This window comes from Drosophila albomicans, chromosome 3 (genome assembly GCF_009650485.2).
Source record: "Drosophila albomicans strain 15112-1751.03 chromosome 3, ASM965048v2, whole genome shotgun sequence".
NCBI classification, from domain to species: Eukaryota; Metazoa; Arthropoda; class Insecta; order Diptera; family Drosophilidae; genus Drosophila; species Drosophila albomicans.
In genome coordinates this window covers 46,188,019-46,208,711 of record NC_047629.2, presented here as the reverse complement: position 1 = coordinate 46,208,711, position 20,693 = coordinate 46,188,019, and the positions used below count along the sequence as shown (strand labels likewise).

Here is a 20,693-nt window from a genome sequence, read left to right as displayed (position 1 = left end):
GCTTTGGGAGTGAACGCGTGTGTCTTTACATGTGTATGAGCCAGTGTATGTGTGTGTGTGTGTGCAAACGTGCGCGTGCTTCATTTTTATCAATGACAGTTTTTCGTCCTGTGTGTTTGCGTGTGTCGCTGCTCATGTGTAAAATGAAAATGTCAGTCGGATTAGCGACAGCGATAAAACTGTGGCAGCTCCACCTTTGCACCTCTTTTTCAGCATTCCATTCGCTGACAAACTGATCGCCAGTCGAGTGTAGAGTATCTGTCTGCCTTATATATATATTTATATATATATTGTTAAATATATAACCCCTGCCCTGACGCTATAGATGGACTCTGGCCAAGGGTTTTTATACCCGCCATAGAATAGAAGGGTAGTATAACTTTGTGACGGACGATGTAGCCATGTCCGTATGAACATCTCAAATACTTTAATTTTTGACTGCACTTGTTAAATCAATATACCAAATATGAATTTCGGTATATTTCAGTAAGTTTTCGGAATATGAACTCGATATATTAAAATGATAATACACCATTTGTTATTGTTGCACGCAACTCAAGTTACTCAATGATATATTTTGAATGTGATAGTACATCTATATACTAAATATATATACACATCGGAATATTGTAGTATTTGAACAATAATACCACACTATTTTGCTATTATTTAAAGTGCGAATAGGGTTTCTCACGGTCGAGTGTACTCGATTGTTATATAAATACATTTCAATATATGTATTTCAGAAGTTTTTGTTGTATTCATTTGGTATATTTTAAGAATAATCGTGTAACGGGTATCTCACAGTCAGGCACTCTCAACTAAAGCTTTCTTATTTGTTGTAGTTGTCGTTGCTGCTGCTGCTCCTCGTCATCGTTTGCAAAGCTACGTCATCAGCATCAGCATCAGCATAAAAAACTAAGCTCTCATGTAAATCATGTCGACGTTGTTGGTTGGACTTAAGCAGCAACGCCCAGCGTCATGTTTGTTGGACAGATACAGTGCAGTCAGTGTGTGTGTGTGTGTATGTGTTTGTGTATTAACGCTTTATAAATTGTTAATTATAATGAGAGTCCAACACATATACACTCACACATTCACATAATACTTATACATAGACTGAAGCTAGTCTAGCAACGGCAATTTGCCAAGGCAGCCAAAAGAGCGTGCTCAGCACAAGCAAACAAACAAACCAGCCAAACATACAGACAGATAGACCGACAGACCGAGGGAGGATAACCAAGCTAGTCACACAACAGAGAAGAGAGGAAGAGGGAGAGGGGAAAGCGGGTTCATAGCATTCATTTTGCTTGTAAGCTGCTTTCCCAGCTCATCCTAGGGATACCCATGTCCTGCTCCACTCGTTGCCGCTGCTGTTGCTGCTGTGCGGCACGTCGCGCGCATTAAGAAGATGAGCTGCATTTTTCATGCATGCGAAGTTGAGATTGCAGCTGCCTCACCCACAATAGTCCCCGCTCCCCTTTCGCTTTTCCACTCCTCCACACACACACACGATGCTGTTACCATTTCCTTTCAGCTTTCAGCTTGACTTTTTCCCGGGCGTTGGCTTTCAGCTTTCAACTCGCAACTCGCAACTGGCAACTTTCAGCTTCATCTTCTGCTGCGCGTGGAGCATTATCCTGCTCATCAGCGTCATTTGTATTAATTGCCGGGGCATTTTGTTGTGCAATGATACCGAAAATGAGCACGCTTCTTGTTTTCGCTCGTTATTGTTATTGTTATTGTTTGTCTTTTGCTTTTTTCGCCCCCGTTCTCCCCTTCAAACTTTTCCCTAATTTTCATTTGTCGTTTCCGTGTAACCGCGAAAAATTGCGCTCATTATGCGGACTTGCTTTTCATTTCGTTAGCCCACTCAAAATGCATGGGAAAAATAGTTTATTTTAATTGAAAATGGATTTGTGTGGCAATTAAATAAAACCATCAAGCTTAACTGTTGACTCGAATTTTGATTATTTCAGGGGTTCGGCACTAAATCGCAGCCATTAGCAAGTTGCTTTAATAGAGTTGGAGTTTTATGCTGCATAAACTATGCAAATAGTCAGTCATAATTTCGAGTTCTCTTCGCAATTTGCCGCTAAATAAGGTTAGTGAATGTCCGATATAGCATATTGAGATTGACAGCGCGCAAAACTTTTGACTGAAAACTGTCGTTGCAGTTGCATTTTCCGCTACTCGCTCAATTAGTGAGAGGGGGAAAGCGGAACAGGCGGGGTTCCAATTGAATTTTATTGAGTCTTTAATTGACGACATGCATGCGGCTTGTGGCAAGCAGAATACTGAATGTTCTGCTGCTGCTGCTGCAGCACGGTAAATGGCGAATCGTAACAATTGCAGCGCAATTGCAACCAATTGCCATTTTGCCAGTCATTGGGCAAACTGCATAATTAGCGTTTGCCATTGCCATAAACAAAGCGGCTCACACACAAATGCAGGCGAATTGCTTTCTGTTTGAGCCAAATACAAAACGAACGAACTGCGTCAATGAGAAAGCGAATGCGAATACGAAAACGAATACGAATGCAAACAAGAAAAACGCCAGCAGAATGATATGCGAAATGACAGTCATTAGCCATCATTTCCCCCACTTTCCCCTCTTCCGGTTTCCTGTTTCCGACTTTCTCACAGCTCCTCAGCAATTGTGTGTGTGTGTGATGACAACTCAATGAAGCAGCTAAGCATCTTTAATGATAATTTAACAAAAATAACCGAACGCGCATCGATTAAACATTGAACTTCGAATGAATTATAATTAAACAACAAAAAAATTGCATTTTGAATCGGCTTGCAAAAGTCAGAGCAGAGAAGGGCAGCAAAAAAAAACCATAACGGCTGCCCACATTTTGCGGCACTTGCGGCAGCACTCACATACACATATTGTTTATGTATTTATGTACACGCATTTATAAATAAGTAGTCGGTAATTACATATCCGTAAAATAAACCACATGTGCAAATCCCCCCAGAGTCATGTGTCAATAAACGCAACATCAAAATTCAACAAATTGTGGCGACATTTCTCCCTCTTTCGTTTTCCTTTTCTCTCTCTTTCTCTCTGTCCACTCATTTTGTAATTAAAAATTAATAACTATTAACTGTGAGTTATTTGCCCAACAATTGGAAATTCCATTAAAACGAAATTGATGCTCTTGCTCTCAATATCTTTGACCTCGCCCACAACTTTATTTCTTGCGCCAATATTTTCACATTCATTTATTTATTTATTTATTCTATCGTCGCCTCGGCGCCATTTGCTCAGCCTCTACCAATAAACAAATTTATAGACAATGCAGACAACAAAGGGGGAAGAAAAAACGAATGAACGTTTACAACGAGCTCTCAATAAACTGCAAATGCACATAAATTTGTTGACCGAAATTACTAAGGAACATATGTAAATGTTCGACAAACACTGGGCCACAAATGTAGTTGGTCAAAGACAATAAAAATCACAATTATTTATTGCAAATGAAGCATAGCTGAATGCATTTTTGAGACGAGCAATAAAAATGAGTTTTTCTTGAACATGATAATATACAAAAGAAGAAATTCAAAACTGAAAAATAGAATGCAAACATTGATTCTACATTATAGAAGTCTTGATTTTGAGAGCAAGAATTCCTTATTGAAAAATGCCTAAAACAAAATTTCATTTTTTGAAATTTTGACAATTTTGTATTATGAATTGAATTTCAATAGAATTATTATTATTCTTGAATTAATAATTTACTTTCTGGTTTCAGTGTTAATAATCATGTTATAAGAATTCTTAATTTTAGCAAGTTTATAAGCCGTTTATGTTTGTGGTTTTAAACTCATTTTTAAGTGGGCAAACTTTTGATGATTACTGCAATTATTTCACACGCAAATCGCACAGTTATTAGCCCCAAAAATCAAATCGAAAATGCGCTGAATAGGATGCGGCGAACCCTTGAAGCTATTAGCTGGTTTGTTCGAGCAATTACCAATATAATTTCAAACTGTTTGCGGACTGCCACGACTCAGTGTGTGCACGAGTGTGTGTGTGTGTTTGGGAATATGGCACAATGTTGTTTTTCGTTTTCATTCCTGTGTTTGCCTTTTATGGCTGTAAGCGATATTTGCAGTAACAGCAGCAGCAGCAGCAGCTTCGCTCAGCCAGAAACCGAAACCGAAACTGCGACTGCGAATGCAAATTCAAATGCCGTGCGATGCGATGCGATGCGAGTTGAATTACTCGTTGACTTGGCCGGCTGCTGATGCTGCTGCCAAATGGGTCAAAGTGGCAGTCAGCCAGGCGGGTATCTGGCAAATAACGTTTGCCAAACCAATACACACACACACACACACAGCGAGCGAGTCACATATGAGTGTGCGCTGCAAAGTATGCAACAAAAAACGAAATTGTGCGCTAAATTTGAAATCAAACACAAAAAAGGCAAGTAAATAAAGCAATGCGAGTGAGAGACTGCGTGGAGCCAAAGGCAAATAGAAAGATGCACACGGTCTGGGCACAAATGTTAACACAAAGCACCACACACACACACGCTCGCACACACACATGCATACAAAGCGGGCTACCGCATGGACAAACATTAGTGCAAGCGCTGAACTATGGGGAATTCGATCCGTTTTTAGCGGCATTAATTCATAACTCGAAAGCAACATGCATAAACTATTGGTAGAAGACTCTCTGATTTGATTCCTAAAACCCTATATAATTTTCATTCCTTTTGAAAGCTTTTGTTTTACAAATTCAGTGATCATGTTTTCGCAATTCTGTAAACAGACCTGTTATTCGACTTATAGCTTAACTGATGTGCTTTGTAAACATTTCGGATATGAAGCTTTGAGGCTCAATGTTCTGTTATGCTGACAGATCTGTTAATTGGCTTATTACTTAACAGTAACGAGGCATTGCAATGGCTTCAATGCATTGATGTTATGCTATATTGACAGCTCTGTTAATCGGTCTTGTGCTTAACAGTGCACTGTGATCTGTTAACATTTGAGGCATTGAAACTCAATGTTATGCTATGTAGACAACTTATTGCTTAAAAGTGCTGTCTTCTCCTAATATTTCTGGTATGAGGCATTAAAACGTGATGAAATGTCAACTTAATGAAGTTATCAAAACATTATTTTAGCTCTAGTAATGCCACAAAAAGTGATCGTTGACTCCATAGTGCGCTGCCCGCAACTCCGGTTGCCCCATTGCTTTTGGCCTGGTCACGTACAAATCCGATTTGCACAATTCAAATAACGTACATTTGGAGAAACGCATTGCAAACAATTTTGTTGAAAATGAGAGAATGTGAGGGAGAAGTGAGTGAGTGGGAGGACATGTTTACTTCGCTTTGACGGACCGATGAAGTTGCTAAAAGAATCGCATCGAGTTGCAGTTGCAATCGCAATCGCAGTTGCCGCTGCTGCTGTTGCTGCTGCTGTTACATCTGCTGCAGTCGGCCGTGAATTACGCGCCGCTGGGACTGAAATGCGCTTCGCAAATGGCAACGCACTCGGTTTTATATAATTTTAATTAATTTTTTGCGGTCAGCTTAAGTTGTGCAGCTCTCATTTTCGCTTTCGCCATCGTCGACGTCGTCGAATGTGTCGTCTCATTTTCCTCGACACTTTCACCGTGACATGTTTTTTAATGCTCAACTTTGCTTTCGTTTTAATTAAAACTGTGTTTTAATGCGCTTTCTCCCCGCTTACAACAAATGCGCAAGTTGTGTTCTTCTCCTGTTTTTAATTTTTTTTATTTATTTGTATATATCTCTGTTGAATGTTTATTTAAAGTCCTGGCCAAGGACAACTGCACTGCACTGGACTGGACACCCGCACTTGTATTTATTTACTTGTGCAGAGTACATGCATATTTTTATAGCCACGATTTCTTTCCTCCATTATGCATTGTGGCGTGTTCTTTGTTCCTTTAAGCGTCAACATTGGCGCCTGCTGTGCATTCGGGGCAAGTTCAGAGGTTGCATCATCGTCGTGCACCATGCAGCTGTGCAGCATCATCCATATCCATGCGGCATGAGGCATGCGGCATGTGGCATGCAAATGGAATGCAATAAATTGCCAAAGCCAAGCACAAAATATGCCAACATTAAATGTCAAATAAAAATTCAAAACAAAAACTCAAATCAAAATGGCAGATTGTGCATGTGCACATCACACATTTTTATACCCATTACTCATAGAGGTGAAAGGTATTCTAACTTTGTGTGGGCCGGCAGAGACAGAGGAAAACATGCAGTTTCCATATATTCTTATTCAGCGTCAAAAGCCAAGACGATATTGTAATGTCCGTTTGTCTGTATTTTTGACTCCTGAAAATTATGTTGCGTTGACATAAAAGTTGTTGTTGAAGTTATTTAAGAAACAGTTTTATACCATATGGCAAAAAACGGCTGCTGCTTTGATTGGCAAAATAGTATAGTATATGTTGGATGTAATAATATAACAATATACCAAATATTGTCATCAGTATATTTTACTATTACTCTACATATGTATTACTATGTACTCTATAATATATTTTAAATATAACAGCATATCAATATACCAAATAAAACATTCGGTATATTTTAGTATTTTAATTTCAGGAATTAGGAATCGACATATCAAATATATCCTTCTGTATATTTTAGTATTTTTTGTATACTAATTCGGTATATTTTAATAATAACGTATTTTTGAATGTAGTAGCATATCGACATAGCAAATATACCCTTCGGTATTTTTAGTATTTTTTAGAGTATTAATTTTATATACTTTAAAAATAATACCGCACTGTGTACTTTTATTGAAAATGGATAACGGGTATCTCAAAGTCGAGCACACTCTACTGTAGCTTTCTTCCTTGCTGCTCTCTTTATCTGTCTTCTAGCTTGCACATCTGTCTCTGTCATATTTCTTTAACATGTGTCCCAGCACAGCACCCTCTATGACATTGCGTATGCTCTAACCAGCTGCACAATTGGCCTCACAAAACAAACAACTTCATCTCTAACTATCCATCTCGCTCTAAGCGGAACATTGTTGACAACAAGTTGGCTTAAAAGCCAAGCCCACATCCTTCCAAGACAAACTGGGCAGAAAAATTGCAATGACAGCGCGTCAGCACAAACTTCAGCTTCCCACTTCAGATTTATGGATGCAGTTAAGTTGCCTTGAAATTAAGTTGCAAGCTGAATTTACACACTCTCTCTCTACGCTCTCAGTGTTATGCGGGTCAGTTTATGAGCTGTGCATAAAGCTGTGTGTTAACTGTTTAAAATGTGCTTAAATGTGCAGCATTAGCCTCACTCGTTATTATCATCTCACACACACAACTCGCATTTTATGACTGCCCTCGGTCGCTCACTCGCCTTCTAGCTGCAGTCAAATAAACACACACTTCGCTGCGCCTCATAAATTGCGCATACTGCAATGTGGGGCATGCTTCAACAGACACAGCCACAGCCACACAAAAAACTTAAAAAATAGTAAACCACAAGAACCACAGCAACAGCAGTGACAACAACAAGCATTTTGGCATTTTTATGACAATCTTGTGCTGCGCTTTTGATGCTGATGCTGCAGCAGCAGCAGCAGCAGGAGTAGTCATAAAACCGCAACAAAAGCAACTTAAAGCGACTGTGACGATGCCACACGCTGCGTATACGTAATCTGATTTGCTCTCTTAATGACATGTAAGCCGATTTTAACAGATTCCTCCCACCCAAACCTGTTTTAAGCGGCAAACAATTCTTAATTTGATTAGAATTAAGCGCCACATAATAAGATCAACAAATTGTGCGCGTCAAGTGTAATTTGAATGCAATTCTCAAATGGCTACGTTAAGAGTTGAAAGTGTATCAAATATTGTTTACTTTGCAAGAATAATCTGCAAATATTCCACTTTCAAAGGCAAACGAAAATAAAGTTGTTAGGTGGAATGCTTAAAGCAGGGGAAAGGGGATAAGGAAGTGGAAAAAATATAGCAAAGATAGCGAAGCTTTTTCTCTCTCCCTGATAAACTGAGATGAGTTGCAAGAGCAACTTAGTGAAATTGTGGGACCTCCTCGATTGGATCTCTGCCAAAAACTGGAAAGAAAGACTCAACGAAATAAGAGCCAGATAGAGAGGAACTGCGAAAAGAACGGAAACATGGCACAACTGGAAGTTAGAGACTACTTTTCAGATAGCAAAGCAGCAAAAAAGTTTCGAGCAGTAGAACTCCCTATTGTGTACGTTTCTTTAAATTCAAGTGCCTGCTAGTTTTAAATACAACAAGAATTTCACCACTGAAAATAACAACAGAAAAAGACTTTCGATAAGGTTTTTATTTTCACAGAATTAAAATCCATTGAGGGAAGAGGAGAAAAGATACTTTTATATGATAAATCGGCCTTTGGTAAAGATAATTTCTTCAATTTAAAAGATAATTATATTATAAAAAGCATCAAGTTTTTTGAGTAGACATTGTATCTATATATTTGAGTTCATTATTTTAACCACAGAGGGCGAGAGTTTTTAAATGCAGGAAAGAAGAGAATTATTTTAAATATTATTTTTATTTTCAAGAAACTTCATGGAGAGAAACCAAAGATGTTTTCTTATAATAAATTGTCTTTTAATATTAATATAATATATTGTTAATCTAACATAAAACTCTTTTAAGTCAGCCAGATTTTTAAATATAGTTTGTACAAAAATACTTTAAATATAGTTTTTATTAAAAAAAAAAAATACAACTTTTAGTATTAATAATAAATATAATGAAGCACTCTGTTACCTAGACTTTATATCCATATAATTTACCTCAGTATACAAACAGTCTTCGAAACTAATATGAGCAGCAAGTTCTTTAATTAGACATTATATACTTATAAGTAGAACTACAAGAAAAGCTCTTAACAATAATAGACTTACCTTCATTCAGTTCATAACTAAAGCTTCCTTTATTATATTCCTGAGCATGTGTATATGAATAATGAAATGACTTTTAATGCTAACCATTTTGTCAAATCAAAGCACAATTCTCAGGCGAAGTGAATCTTTAATTGCAGTTTATGCTCTTAATTGCAGTTTGTTTTCTCCCTGAACTACTGTTTATTTATTGACTTTCTGCAGCAGTTAGTTTTCCCTGTTGCTACTGCTGTTCATTAATTAATCAATTTTTAAGAATATGCTGTAAATGAGCAAAGTTTGACTTGTAACACGCAGCTCAAGAAGAACAAACAACAAAATGAACAAATGGCATGAGAATCTGTTGCCTGAAGCGAAATCTTTAGTAATTTGTTTTGTTTTCTTGGCGCTTTGTGTTGGGCTTTCTGTTTTTTTTTGTTTTTTCTTTTTTTTTGTATTTACAACTCCAGGTGGTATTTGGAGTATACAAGAGTATCTGCAGCAGTTCGTTAATCCCCGTCCAAAGTCAATAAATATGAAGGCAGCAGGCAGGCGTTGGCCGTTGTTGGGCAGGTGGGATGAAGTGAGGGGGAAAAGCAACTTTTATTCGTGCTGAGTAAATTTTATGTTGCGTATAATTAGAGCAAGTTCTGCCCTGCAGATTATTTCAGTGGGCGGATGTTTGGACAAGTTAAGGGAGCTGCTGCTGCCAGCCATTTAAGTTAATTTCGCACAGTGAGCGCGTGTGTGTTTATGAGTGGGCGTGGACAAGAGAAGCAGAAACAGAAACAGAAGCAGAAGCAGGCGGAAGGAAGACTGACCACTAAACAAGGAACAGTTGACCCAGAGAAACCGAGCAAGTAATTGAGATTGTAATCGTTACTTACTCGCACAGTCAATATACCCAATAAGCGGGCGAGAGTGAGAGTGAGAAGTATCTCTGGCTGGGTGTGAAACTTGTCGGGGCATTAAGTTATTAAGCCGTTTGTCCTTGTTGTTGATGTTGCTCGTTGCTCGTTGTTGGTTGCTTGCTGGTTGTTGTCTGTTGTTGTTGCTGTTGTTTGCTGTGGTTGCGGCCCAAGTCCAAGCTGTTGGCCCAAAAGGCATATTGAAATATGCTGTAAGCAATTAATAACATGCCCATGGCCAGGCCATTTTGTGGCTCATCAATGGCAACGATAGCATCGATGGATTTCCGATATCTTCTTCCATTCCTCTCGCTGTGTTTTGTGTGGGATTTTAGCAGACATTTTCAATGCCATGGCACGTAATAACGACAATGAATTGCACTTGAAACGAGAGAGAGACAGAGTGAGATAGAGCACTGAAAGTATGCGACAATCCTGGGGACGAGCTTAAGCGCTTTACCACGCCCCCTTCTGGTAGCAGCAGCAGCATCATCGTCATCATCGTCATCGTCATCGTCATCGACAGACAACAGACTAGAGGGCGAACTGTACGTTTTTCAATATCAAACAAATAGACAACGAATTACATTGTAAGTAGCTCACGTGCTTTGGATTATGCGTGATATGCCTCGAAATTACTTCATTAGCAGCCACAAATGGCGTCCTGCATGTTAAATACCAACAACTGCACACACACACACGGAAAAAAACAAGAGAGAGAGTGAGAAAGAGCGAAAGAGACTGAAAGTTCGGATTGTCATTTTTTATGCAAAGCAGCTGCGCTGAAATTTGCTAAACAGCGCACACAGAAAAACTACAACCAGGCATTTGTTTTTGCTGAGTAGCAGAAGTGTATGTCTGTGTGTGTGTGTGGAGATAGGGGATCATTAGGTGAGAGCGGTGGGAAAATGGCACTTAAATGGCATTTGAAATGCGCTTAATAATCAATATTTTGAGGTGATAATTGTGTGCGTGAGTTGCCAGTTTAACTTGTGTTTCTTGTCAGAGTCACAAACCACAAAAAAAAGACAAGCTAGAAAGGTATAATCGAGTGTGCTCGACTGTGAGTTACCCATTTTCAATAAAAGCAAAACAATGCGGTATTAATCTTTCAAATATACCAAATTAATATACTCAAAAAATTCTAAATTATAGGAAGGTTATATATGGTAAATCGATATACTCTTACATTACATATTGAGAAAATACTAAAAAAATATACTAACAAATACTAAATTTATACTGAATGTTATATTTGGTATTATCTTTATATTATCTTTATCTTACCGAAAAAAAAATTAAAAATATACTGAAGATAATTTTTGGTATATACTTTTAGATTCAAAATATACCATAAACTTCAAAATATACTAGATTATCAATTGAAGTAACAGAGACACGACTGCAACTGCCCTTTTTTGCTATAAACTCCAAGCTCTGTCTTTTATAATCTCAGAGATTCGGGACTAGGCTATATCGTATATATACATACTTTATAGTGTCGCAGATTGCTGGAGGCACAAAGTCACAATACTCTTCTACCCTATGGTTAGCAGGTATATAGTAAAAAGGGAAATGTGTCAGCAATGGGAAATGGCAAATGGCAAATGGAAAGTGGAAACGGCATTCGCAATCTATTTGCCATTTACATTTTCACCTGCTCTGTGTTTGCGCATTAAATCAATTTGCCAGGCATCGCACGATTTTCTTGATTTTTCGCATACCAACTGAAAAAATAAATATCAATTTTAAAACGGAATAATAAACAATAATTCGGCTAACATGGAAAAAAGCAGACGGCAAACAGCATTTATTTGCATCAATCATACGCACCGTGTGATTAAATCGTATTCCGCATATACAACGCAAGCAAGTCAATGAATAATTCCTTTTAAATTGTTCACTGAGCAAAACAAGCAAATTGTTGCGCATACGCACAGTATAACATTGCATTGAAATTGATTCTTAAATTTGAATTAAGTAAAACGATACAAAAAAATTAAAGAGAGTGCTGCACTCAACAAAGTAATTAAAATGCAAATGCAATGCAGTGAATTATATTTCTATTAAAAACAACTATTAAATGCACAATCAATATTAATTTCGTGACGTAAAACGCAGCAATTATTTGCATTAAAGTGAAAAACAAATCTATCAATATTAAAAGTGATATAAATATTGCATTGCTCGTGCAAATGTGTGTCGCAATTAAAGTTCTCTCTTTACTTTACACACTTTTGGAGGCAATCACGCATACGCCCCGTGCGACGACAATATGGCCGGATATTTGCATTAATTTTAATTTAATATTTCTTTCACTCGGCTTTTTCCGTATCGTTTGTCGCTGCGACAGTAACCACAGAATTAAATCAAAAGGCAGCAATTTTTTCCATCGTATTTCCTGGTCAATTTGCGTGCGATAAAAAAATTGATAACGGAGTGAGAGTGAGTTCGAGGTATGCGGTAGAATATTGAAAATGCCGTGCATTGGATTTGTGCTCGTAAATTAACTCAATTCATCGATGCTCACAGACTGATTTAATTAACAGCAGCAGAAGCAGCAGCAGCAGCTGACCAAAGGCGAGTGCATTTTATTATAATTATTGTGGCACACTGAGAATTTCACATTGTAGCGAGTTGCGAAAGGATTTGTGCACGATTTGTGGCAAACTTTTTGGCCAAGTTGGTGCACGCAATTTAACGGCAGAGTCACGTGCGAGCTCGAATAGAATTAATAAGCCAACATTGCATGTGTACAAATGTATGTAAATGCGCCACATGTGGCACAATACCACTGCGACAATGTACACGGGTGCGTATACGTAATGTCGCTGCAGCAGCATCAGCAGCAAGGACATTTGCGACATTGTGTTAATGCGGCTTATGTGACATGCCAGTTAATTACTCGCACTGTTTTGTAAGCGCAGGCAAAAACTGCGTCAAACTTGTCGCCAAACAATGAGAAATGAGCAAGTTTCTCTTCGTCTCATTCCCTCATCTTGGGCTTACCACCCTGCTGTGCTTGACTTGAAAATGCTTTTTAACGTCGACTGCTGCTTGAGTTGTTTACTTTACCAAATGCTGAGAGAGAGAGAGAGAGAGAGAGAGAGAGAGAGCGAAAGAAAACGAGTATAAGTGGTGTGTTTGTTGTTGTTGCGAGAGTTGTCGGTTTGTTTATTTATTTGTCAAGCTCTTTGGAAAATATATAATTAAATCCAACATTAGTTGAAGCACTTCAAGTGTATTTGACAGCAAAGATTATTTATGCTACTGCCATCAATTTCGCCGAAAGCAATTGAAGATAAAAGCCTAAGCTTCATTCCACATAATTGAACAGCGTCGAGTTTAGGCTTCTTCCATCGCTTCCATAGCTTGCCATTTAACTCTTCAAAAGTTATGCGAGCACAAATCAAAGTGAATTCCCCGCTTTAAAATGACTCAAATGCCAGAGCAAAAAGTTAAAGCCAAAGCGTCACCGGATGCTTTAAAAGCGTTTGCTTTCGTTCGTTCCACCTCCCAAACAATTTATCATGTTTTCAACTGCATTTCAAAGTTGCGCATAAACCGTGGGACTGTGTTTGCCAAAAACAACGAGGGGAAAAAAAAGAGAGAAAATGTCACAGGGCGGCAACATCAGACAGTTTCCTGGAAAGACAGCGGCAACAACATTCGTAACAATGTAATTTGAAATGACGGCAACGTCTGTAAACGAGTCAGAGAGTCAGGAGACGAGCGACGAACTCTGACCCTTGCCCTGATCCATGCGTAATTTACAAGTCACAGGCACAACGAACAACCAGAGACAATAACAAAGCGCTTTAAAAACATAAACAGAGGCCTAAACACAGACCGAAATCCAGCCGCTGGCCAACAAACAAAAATATCCACAAAATAGAGACAAAATAATGCTCGCCGAATTTGAATCCCTTCAACAAAAAACAAAACACAAAACAAAACAGTAGCCGCGCTGCCGGCGCTAAATTCAAGCATAATCACATAATAAACAAGCGCAAGATGAAATGAGCACAAAAAAAAAGGACACACATACATATAGCAGACAGCTGGAAGGACAACCAGACAGGCGTGTTGTAGGCTTTCATTAGAGCAGGAAACGAAGCGAAAGAAGGAACAGCCAAAAGCCAACGTGATAATAAATACGAGCTAAAGTGTAAAAAAGAGAGGCGAGCGCAAAAGCAATGCCAGACAACATCAAGATAAACAGGCATAACAGGCGAAAGGATACATGCATAACACACACATATACACATACACACTCTCACACTCACGCATGTCTCACTCGCTTAACGCTTGAAATTAAATGCGAGTCCAAGAGATTTGTGCTGCATTTGAAAGACGAACAAGTTCCGGCAGAACAAACGGACCGAGCAAACTGTCAGTCTGTCAGACTGTGTGTGTGTGTGTGTGTGAGTGTGAGTATGTATATGTGTATGTGCGTGTGAGCTGTTTCCCTATGGTGTTGTTGTGGCTGTCGCTGCTCGCTTTCAGTTTCTGTTTTCCAGCCATTTGCACTGCTTTTTTGCGCTTAATTTCACTCGACTTTTTTTTCCTTTTATCATTGTTTTTACTGTTGCTGCTTTGTGGTTTTCCCCACACATATGTGTGTGTATGTTTTTGCGTTATTAAATTTAATTTTTCATATTTATAGCTGAGGTTAGACAAATTTAATAGCCAAAGTTTTTCCACCAATTGTTTTTTGTTGTTTTTTTTCGAAGTGGAAGCTAAGCTGCATTTAATGTGATTTAAAGGCCAAACGAGTATTGAATGCGAATGAGATGAATATGAATACACTCCCGATAAAGCAGATGAGTCATTGACTTTGAATAACATAAAGTTTAAAGCGCGCACCCCCCGAGGTGATTTCAAGTTCAAAGTTATGAGTCTTCATTTTCCATTTTCTCGCATTCATTTTCCCAATTCTACCATGAATTTCTGAATGATTTGTTGGCCATTTGCCTAATTGGATTCACTGTTGTTGTTTGTTGTTTGTTGGTATTTGTTGTTGTTGTGTGTTAAAAGACTCGTCTGGGAAATAGGAACTGAATTGGTATTTTTAATATTTATTATATTCATATTCAAGTTAATTTATATGACAGTTCTCCGAATTGATTAGCCTAAAAACTTTGTGTTTGTGTGTGGGAATTATTTACTGATTTCCAAACTTGTTTCTTGCTCACAGGGCGTATACTTAATGTGATGTGTAACGCATTTCAGGAGGCGTATTTGACAACGTTAAACACACGATATGGATGTGTGTATATTAAGCAGTCATGGGGTAAGTGTTTTTAACATTTATTTTTCTATGAATTCAATATGCCAAAGAATTTCTAAAAATATACTTCATTTATATTGAGAGTTAACTGTCTGCTTGAAAGCTCTTTGCAGCTAAAATAATATTCCTAAAGCTTTAACTGTTTCAAATAGCTTAAAGTGTCTTTAATTCAGTTTGCAACACATGTGCCTGAAAAAAAGAAAATTTTATTTAAAGAAAATGGCAAAATTATTTTATTTTTAGGGAAGTAACCTGTTTATTTACAATCTCAATAAAGATTTTATTCTTTTGTACGTATTTTTCACGAGGTATATTTAAAAAAAACTCAACATTCAAATTTTAGTATTTAGTATTAGTATTAGTATTTTTTATATACTAATGTTATGAGGAATGTTATTCCTCATAAACAAAGTTAGCGTCCATTTAAAGTTTTTCCTTTTGGAGCAGAGTTAAATCGAAGTTTTTAGTTTAAATTGAATATTTAAGTGTTCGTATTTCAATATTTTTTAGATACTAACTTTAACGTTTTCTATAATAAAGGTTATTATCCAATTAAAACTTGTATTTTATTAAATTAAAATTGAAAATTCAAGTGTTCGTATTTCAGTATTTTGTATATACTAACTTTTATATATAACATAAACAAGGTTATTATTATTCAATTAAAGCTGATAACACTGGATTTCCTTCTCCCAAATTATTCAGTTAAAATTGAAGATTCAGTTGTTCGCATTTCAGTATTTTTTAGATACCAACTTTAACATTCCAAAAAAGCAAAGTTCGCGTCGAATTCAAGTTTTCAACATTGTGTTTCCGTTGTGGAGCGTTGCTAAATCGAATTATTAAATATATGAAGTACTTTTGCTGTCCACTCGATGACTTGGAAGCAATTGACCTTCTGTGGGCAGTTAGTTGCAACAATGTCAAGTTCCAAGTTCCGTCCCCAGATGGCGCCACACACACACACATAAGTATTTCAAGCACATTCCAGCAGCATTCTCAACTGATTTGAAATCTCATTTCGCTCGATTCTTTTGCTTGTCTCCTTTGTCCATCCGTTTTTTCTTGCGCCAAGCACAAATTTCGAATTTATCACATGTTTTGTTGGCTCTTGCCATAATCTCTTTATGTATGTGTGGCAGCTGCATTTATATTTGCTGCTGTGGATGCTGCTGTTGCAGTTGCACGTTGTACAAAAATTCTTGATTCGTTTAGCGCGTTGCGAAATTTGCGCTAAATTGTTATTGTACGTGTGTTTGTGTGTATTTTGTGCATTATTTAGTTGTTGTAGTGATTGTTGTAGTCGTTGCTTTGTTGTCTAAAACATTACAAACAAATTGAGTTTGGCTCGAGTGATGCTGCCCTGACTTTCCAGCTCTGTCCCCGTGTCTCTTTTGGCCAGACAGTCGACAGCCGCTGGCCATGGCCCCGACCACGCCCTAGCGCCCCTAAAAGTGACTGCAGCAAACTGTTTTTACTTTTGGCCGCATAGAGACTCGAGCAGCCAAAAGTCATTTTAGCTGCGTTGTTTTTTTTTTTTTTTTTTTTTTTTTTTGTTTCTTTTTTTGCTAACTTGGCCCACTTGTAATTTATGAGTTTGCGCCTCAAGTTGTATGCCACACGGTGCTGCTGTAGCTGCTGCTGCTCCTCATTGCAGCGGCTTATCGTCATTTTGTTGCTGTTGTCGCCAGTGTTGCTGCTGTGGTTGTTACTGCTATTGTTATTGTTGTTGTCGTTGCTTGGCAGTTTATGAAAACTGCAGTGGCAAATGTTTGGCTTTGCTGCTCGTCTCTCGTTCTCCCTTTGCTTTGCTTGCTGTCGAGCTGCGCCCCCTGGAGTGCAATGTCCTTGTTTATGCGCTGACACTCGTTGCTGTTGCTGTTGTTGCTCTTGCTGCTGATGTGTCGCTTGATTGAATTGTGTCCTTGTCAGAGTCATGTCCTGCAGCAGCAGCCTGCTGTTGCCTGCCTGCAGCTGTCCTCGTGTGCGTGCGTCCTGCTCCACTCTGCTCTGCTTCTGCTGTTGTGTTTTGCTCACCTAAAAGTTTAATTAACTTTTCAGCTCAATTTCTAAACACGCTTTTTGGCATTTTTACGTTTTTACATTTTATTTGCCGCCACAAAAGTTGCGCTAAATTTCATTTACAAATTCAGCAGAAAAAAATTATTCATAAAGAGTTTTGTATTTTTTGCAGCCCCAAAATAAACCGAGCTTAGTTTTTGTTTCCTCGCTTTTGATGATTTCTGCTCTTGCAGCTTACAAGTCACTCTGAGTGAGTGTGTGATTGTGTGTGCGTGTGTGTGTGTGTGTGTGTGTATTTGCCTTTTGGACTGTCAACTGACTTAAAATGACAGCAACGGCTTTTGACAGCTGCAAGCTAACGGTATTACAACTGACAGCTGGCGCGCTCTATGTATTTGTTTATCATTATGTGTATGTGTATGAGAATAAGTGTGTGTGTGTTTTGGTTTAAGGATGTGCACAAATTTATGTTTATGTTAACAAAGTCGAGCCATTCAAGTGGCAAGCGCAAAACAAGTAAGCGAGGTAAGCGAGGCGACACTCATATCCACACACAAAAGTGGAAGGAAGAAGGTGGAGAAAGGGATGTAGTGGGGGGAAGGAAGTGGGGCAACCACTGAACCAATGCCTCCTACACACACGGCGAATGCAGTCATGTGCGCAATGCCGAAAACATTGTAACCGAATTCGAGTTTTGGGGCAGATAAGCGAGATACAACAACGAGACAACAGCGAGAAAGAGCAACGACGCTTGGATGGCTGATAATATGCAATGAGATTGAAGTACACTGAGCGAAATAAAATGTGAAGTGAGTTGAGTGAGAGCATGACATTGATGAGCACTAACAACTCACTCCGCTTCCGCCTCCTTGGGCTGATTAGTGTGTCGTGGTTGCCCACCATCCTGCGACTGATCCATGGCCTCAGCTACAGCAGCTGCCTCCATCTCGGCCTTGTGCTTCTCCTGCTCCTCCTGCATGCGACGATTCATCTGCGCCGAATAGTCGGCGAATGTCAGATTAATGTCGAACGGCGTACGCACAAAGATGTTGGGCGGCGCATAGTTGTTCTGTATCGGCCAATAGAAGCTATCGTCGTCGCGGCCAAACGGCACCTTGCCATACAGATCAGTAAACTCCTGAAGCGTGTAATAGAAGCGCGTGGAAGCGAGCACAAGTTCAATGCGTTGAATCTCCGGCAGCAGTTTGCGAAACACATCCGGAGCCAGTTGAGTGGAGGCTAATGCTAAACTGGTCTTAGCCTGGTAGGAAACACGCGGCGGATGATCTTCCTCGCTGCCTTCGAAGCCGCCCTCGTTATCGGAGGGTGGATCCATGCCCATTGTGGATTCGGCATGTGAGAGATCTGTGGCCGTCAAGCCACGCGGCTCGAGGCTGTCGTGCACAAGGCTGCAGATGGTGTGCATTTTCTCCTTGATGATCAGATGCTGTTTGCCCATCAAATACTCATCGGTGGGCGTCGAGGGCGGAAACTTTTCGTTGAGAAAGGCGGCTGGAATGCGGCGAAAGACAAGCTCCCTAGTGTAAAGCTACAGAGAAGGGAAGAATAGTTAGTAGGTAGTTAGAAGATTGGAAAACTTCTCATAGGAGCACTTTTTAAGCAGCACTTTTTGAGCGTTTTCCATTCACAATATTCGATAAGCTTTCTGTTCTTACAGAATATGGTCACACTTCATCATTGAACTACTTTCATTTTCTAAGGAAGTGCTAAAGTACTTGTCATAAAGTGTAGAAATACTAAAATGGCATTCTCAATGGCAATTGATGTACAAGTGAATGGCTCAAGCTAAAACCTAAACAATTGAAGGCGATCTATTTCAATCGGTTAGCTTGTTGCGTATAGTTTTGCAAAAAGTGCCACTGTAAAAGAGTTTTAAATGCCGTCTTACATCCTGAATGTGATCCTCGATGAGCACCACACGATTCGATTGCCAATAGTCGCCGATGCACTTCAAGAGCTCGCCGCAAAAGATGCCCATCATGTCTTCGCCACTCTCCAGCATTAGCATTGTATAATCATTCATATAGACAAGCAGTCCACACATGGGATCAGGAGTATAAGACAAGTAGCGACACTTTTTCTGCAACTCCTGCAGCTTCTCGGTGAACAGTGTGTATCTGTCCTTGGGTCCTGCCTCGAGCTCTGCCTCCGCCTCCAGCTCTTCGGCTTCATCCTCGCCTTGAGCATCATCGTCGAAATCAAAGTTAAAAGTGCGTGTCAACGTCTCCTTTTCAGGATCCTGCGGATCATCAGGTTCCAGCTTGGGCTGCGTCGGCAACTCTTCCACTGTGGATGCCTGTGAATAGTGCTCATCATCGCCTCCGCCCATCACTTCGGCTGTCTTCAAGGTGGCCGTATCGCCATCCAGCTGAGGACGCGATGCAGCCATTGTGGCAGCTGTGGCCGCATGTGCCGCAAGTGTGGCCTGTGTAGTTTGGTTGCTCTCGCGTTCCCGTTCCACATTCTTGGCGAGTATGAAAATGCGTTGATAAAACACCGAGGTCTTCATCTCTAGCAGCTCGTCGTCCACATATTCCACCAGTGATTTGCGCACCTGAAAGATCAGCGGACGCTTCAACGTGAAGCAAGGCTGTCGGGTCGGAAAGGTTTGTCGGGACTTTTGACCCCCGCTCATCGTGGAGGCGGTGCGTCCTACACGACTCCCGCTGCTGGCCATGACTGAAATGAAAATTTGCACTACAAGTTGTTGTTATTGCTGTTGTCTGGCAACAAACAGTCTGTTTAAAACGGTTGCCAGGCGATGACAACCAAATAAGTCAAAAGCTTAGCTGGGACTTTGTTTTGGGTTGTGTTGTGTGAATTGAAAGTCAAGGCTAATTTCTCACAGTGCACGCTGTCTCTCTGTCAAACTGTTGTTTCGTGCTGTTGCTGCCTCAATTATTATTATCATTCGCTTGAAATCCAAAACGTTGTGCTTGCTTGGCTTTTGCTTTTCAGCGAGTTAATTTATTCATGGCGCATTTATGAGCAACTACAACAAGGCCAAAACATCATCAGCAACAGCAACAGCAACTATAAAGGTAGCAAATGTTGTTAAACTTCTTCATCAGCGTTGTTACAATCTGTTGTAGCTGCTGCTCTGGCTCTCAGCTTATCGCTCTGACTCGCTCTTTGAAACACTTGGGCATACAACATGTTGAAATGATAATGAGCGAAAATTGTTTTTTGACTCGCTCCCCAGGTGTTTTCCTTTCTCTGTGTGTGCTGCACACAAAAGCCAGACGCATTTGGAGTCCTGGGCGAGCGTCTTATCCTTGCGAGGTTGCGTGGCCCGTTTACAGTTTAGTTTATTGGCTCGAAAGTTGCGTAGCAATTTGCGGCATTTGTTTTCATAAATACACGTTTGTCTGTCTCTCTCTGTCTGTAGTCCTGACAGCCACAGGCTGAGCCTTGAGACTGAGCCTTGAGACTGCGATTTCAGATAGCATTAAGCTCCTTTGGGGTTTGTCTTAAAGTGCTGCTTAAAGCCAGCACATCTCTTACTTTCACTGCACATGTGTCGACATCGACATCGGCATCAGTTTCGCTTTCGC

General features: G+C 39.6%; 1 protein-coding gene across 2 annotated transcripts; it reads right to left on the bottom strand.

Annotated features, from left to right (window-relative positions):
* Positions 1–17,191: 17,191 nt before the first annotated feature.
* Positions 17,192–19,970, bottom strand: LOC117570344 (uncharacterized). 2 transcript variants are annotated; one of them, XM_034251898.2, is made up of 3 exons: positions 19,028–19,970; positions 17,973–18,667; positions 17,192–17,906 (listed from the first exon to the last, which is right to left on the bottom strand). In XM_034251898.2, the coding sequence occupies exons 1-3, from the start codon at positions 19,814–19,816 to the stop codon at positions 17,771–17,773; spliced, it is 1,620 nt and encodes a 539-aa protein (XP_034107789.1). In that variant the 5' UTR covers positions 19,817–19,970; the 3' UTR covers positions 17,192–17,770. The 2 variants fall into 2 exon arrangements, with proteins under 2 accessions (XP_034107789.1, XP_034107790.1); XM_034251899.2 differs by having other exon boundaries at positions 17,765–18,667.
* Positions 19,971–20,693: the final 723 nt, after the last annotated feature.

What these genes read in the sequence shown, in the direction of transcription:
- LOC117570344 (XM_034251898.2), bottom strand. Translation starts at nt 19,816, where the DNA reads ATGGCCAGCAGCGGGAGTCGTGTAGGACGCACCGCCTCCACGATGAGC. An exon ending in TCGAGGATCACATTCAGGAT is followed by an intron (nt 18,668 to 19,027) that starts GTAAGACGGCAT and finishes CCTTCTCTGTAG; the next exon opens with CTTTACACTAGGGAGCTTGT. An exon ending in CCCAAGGAGGCGGAAGCGGA is followed by an intron (nt 17,907 to 17,972) that starts GTGAGTTGTTAG and finishes TATTTCGCTCAG; the next exon opens with TGTACTTCAATCTCATTGCA.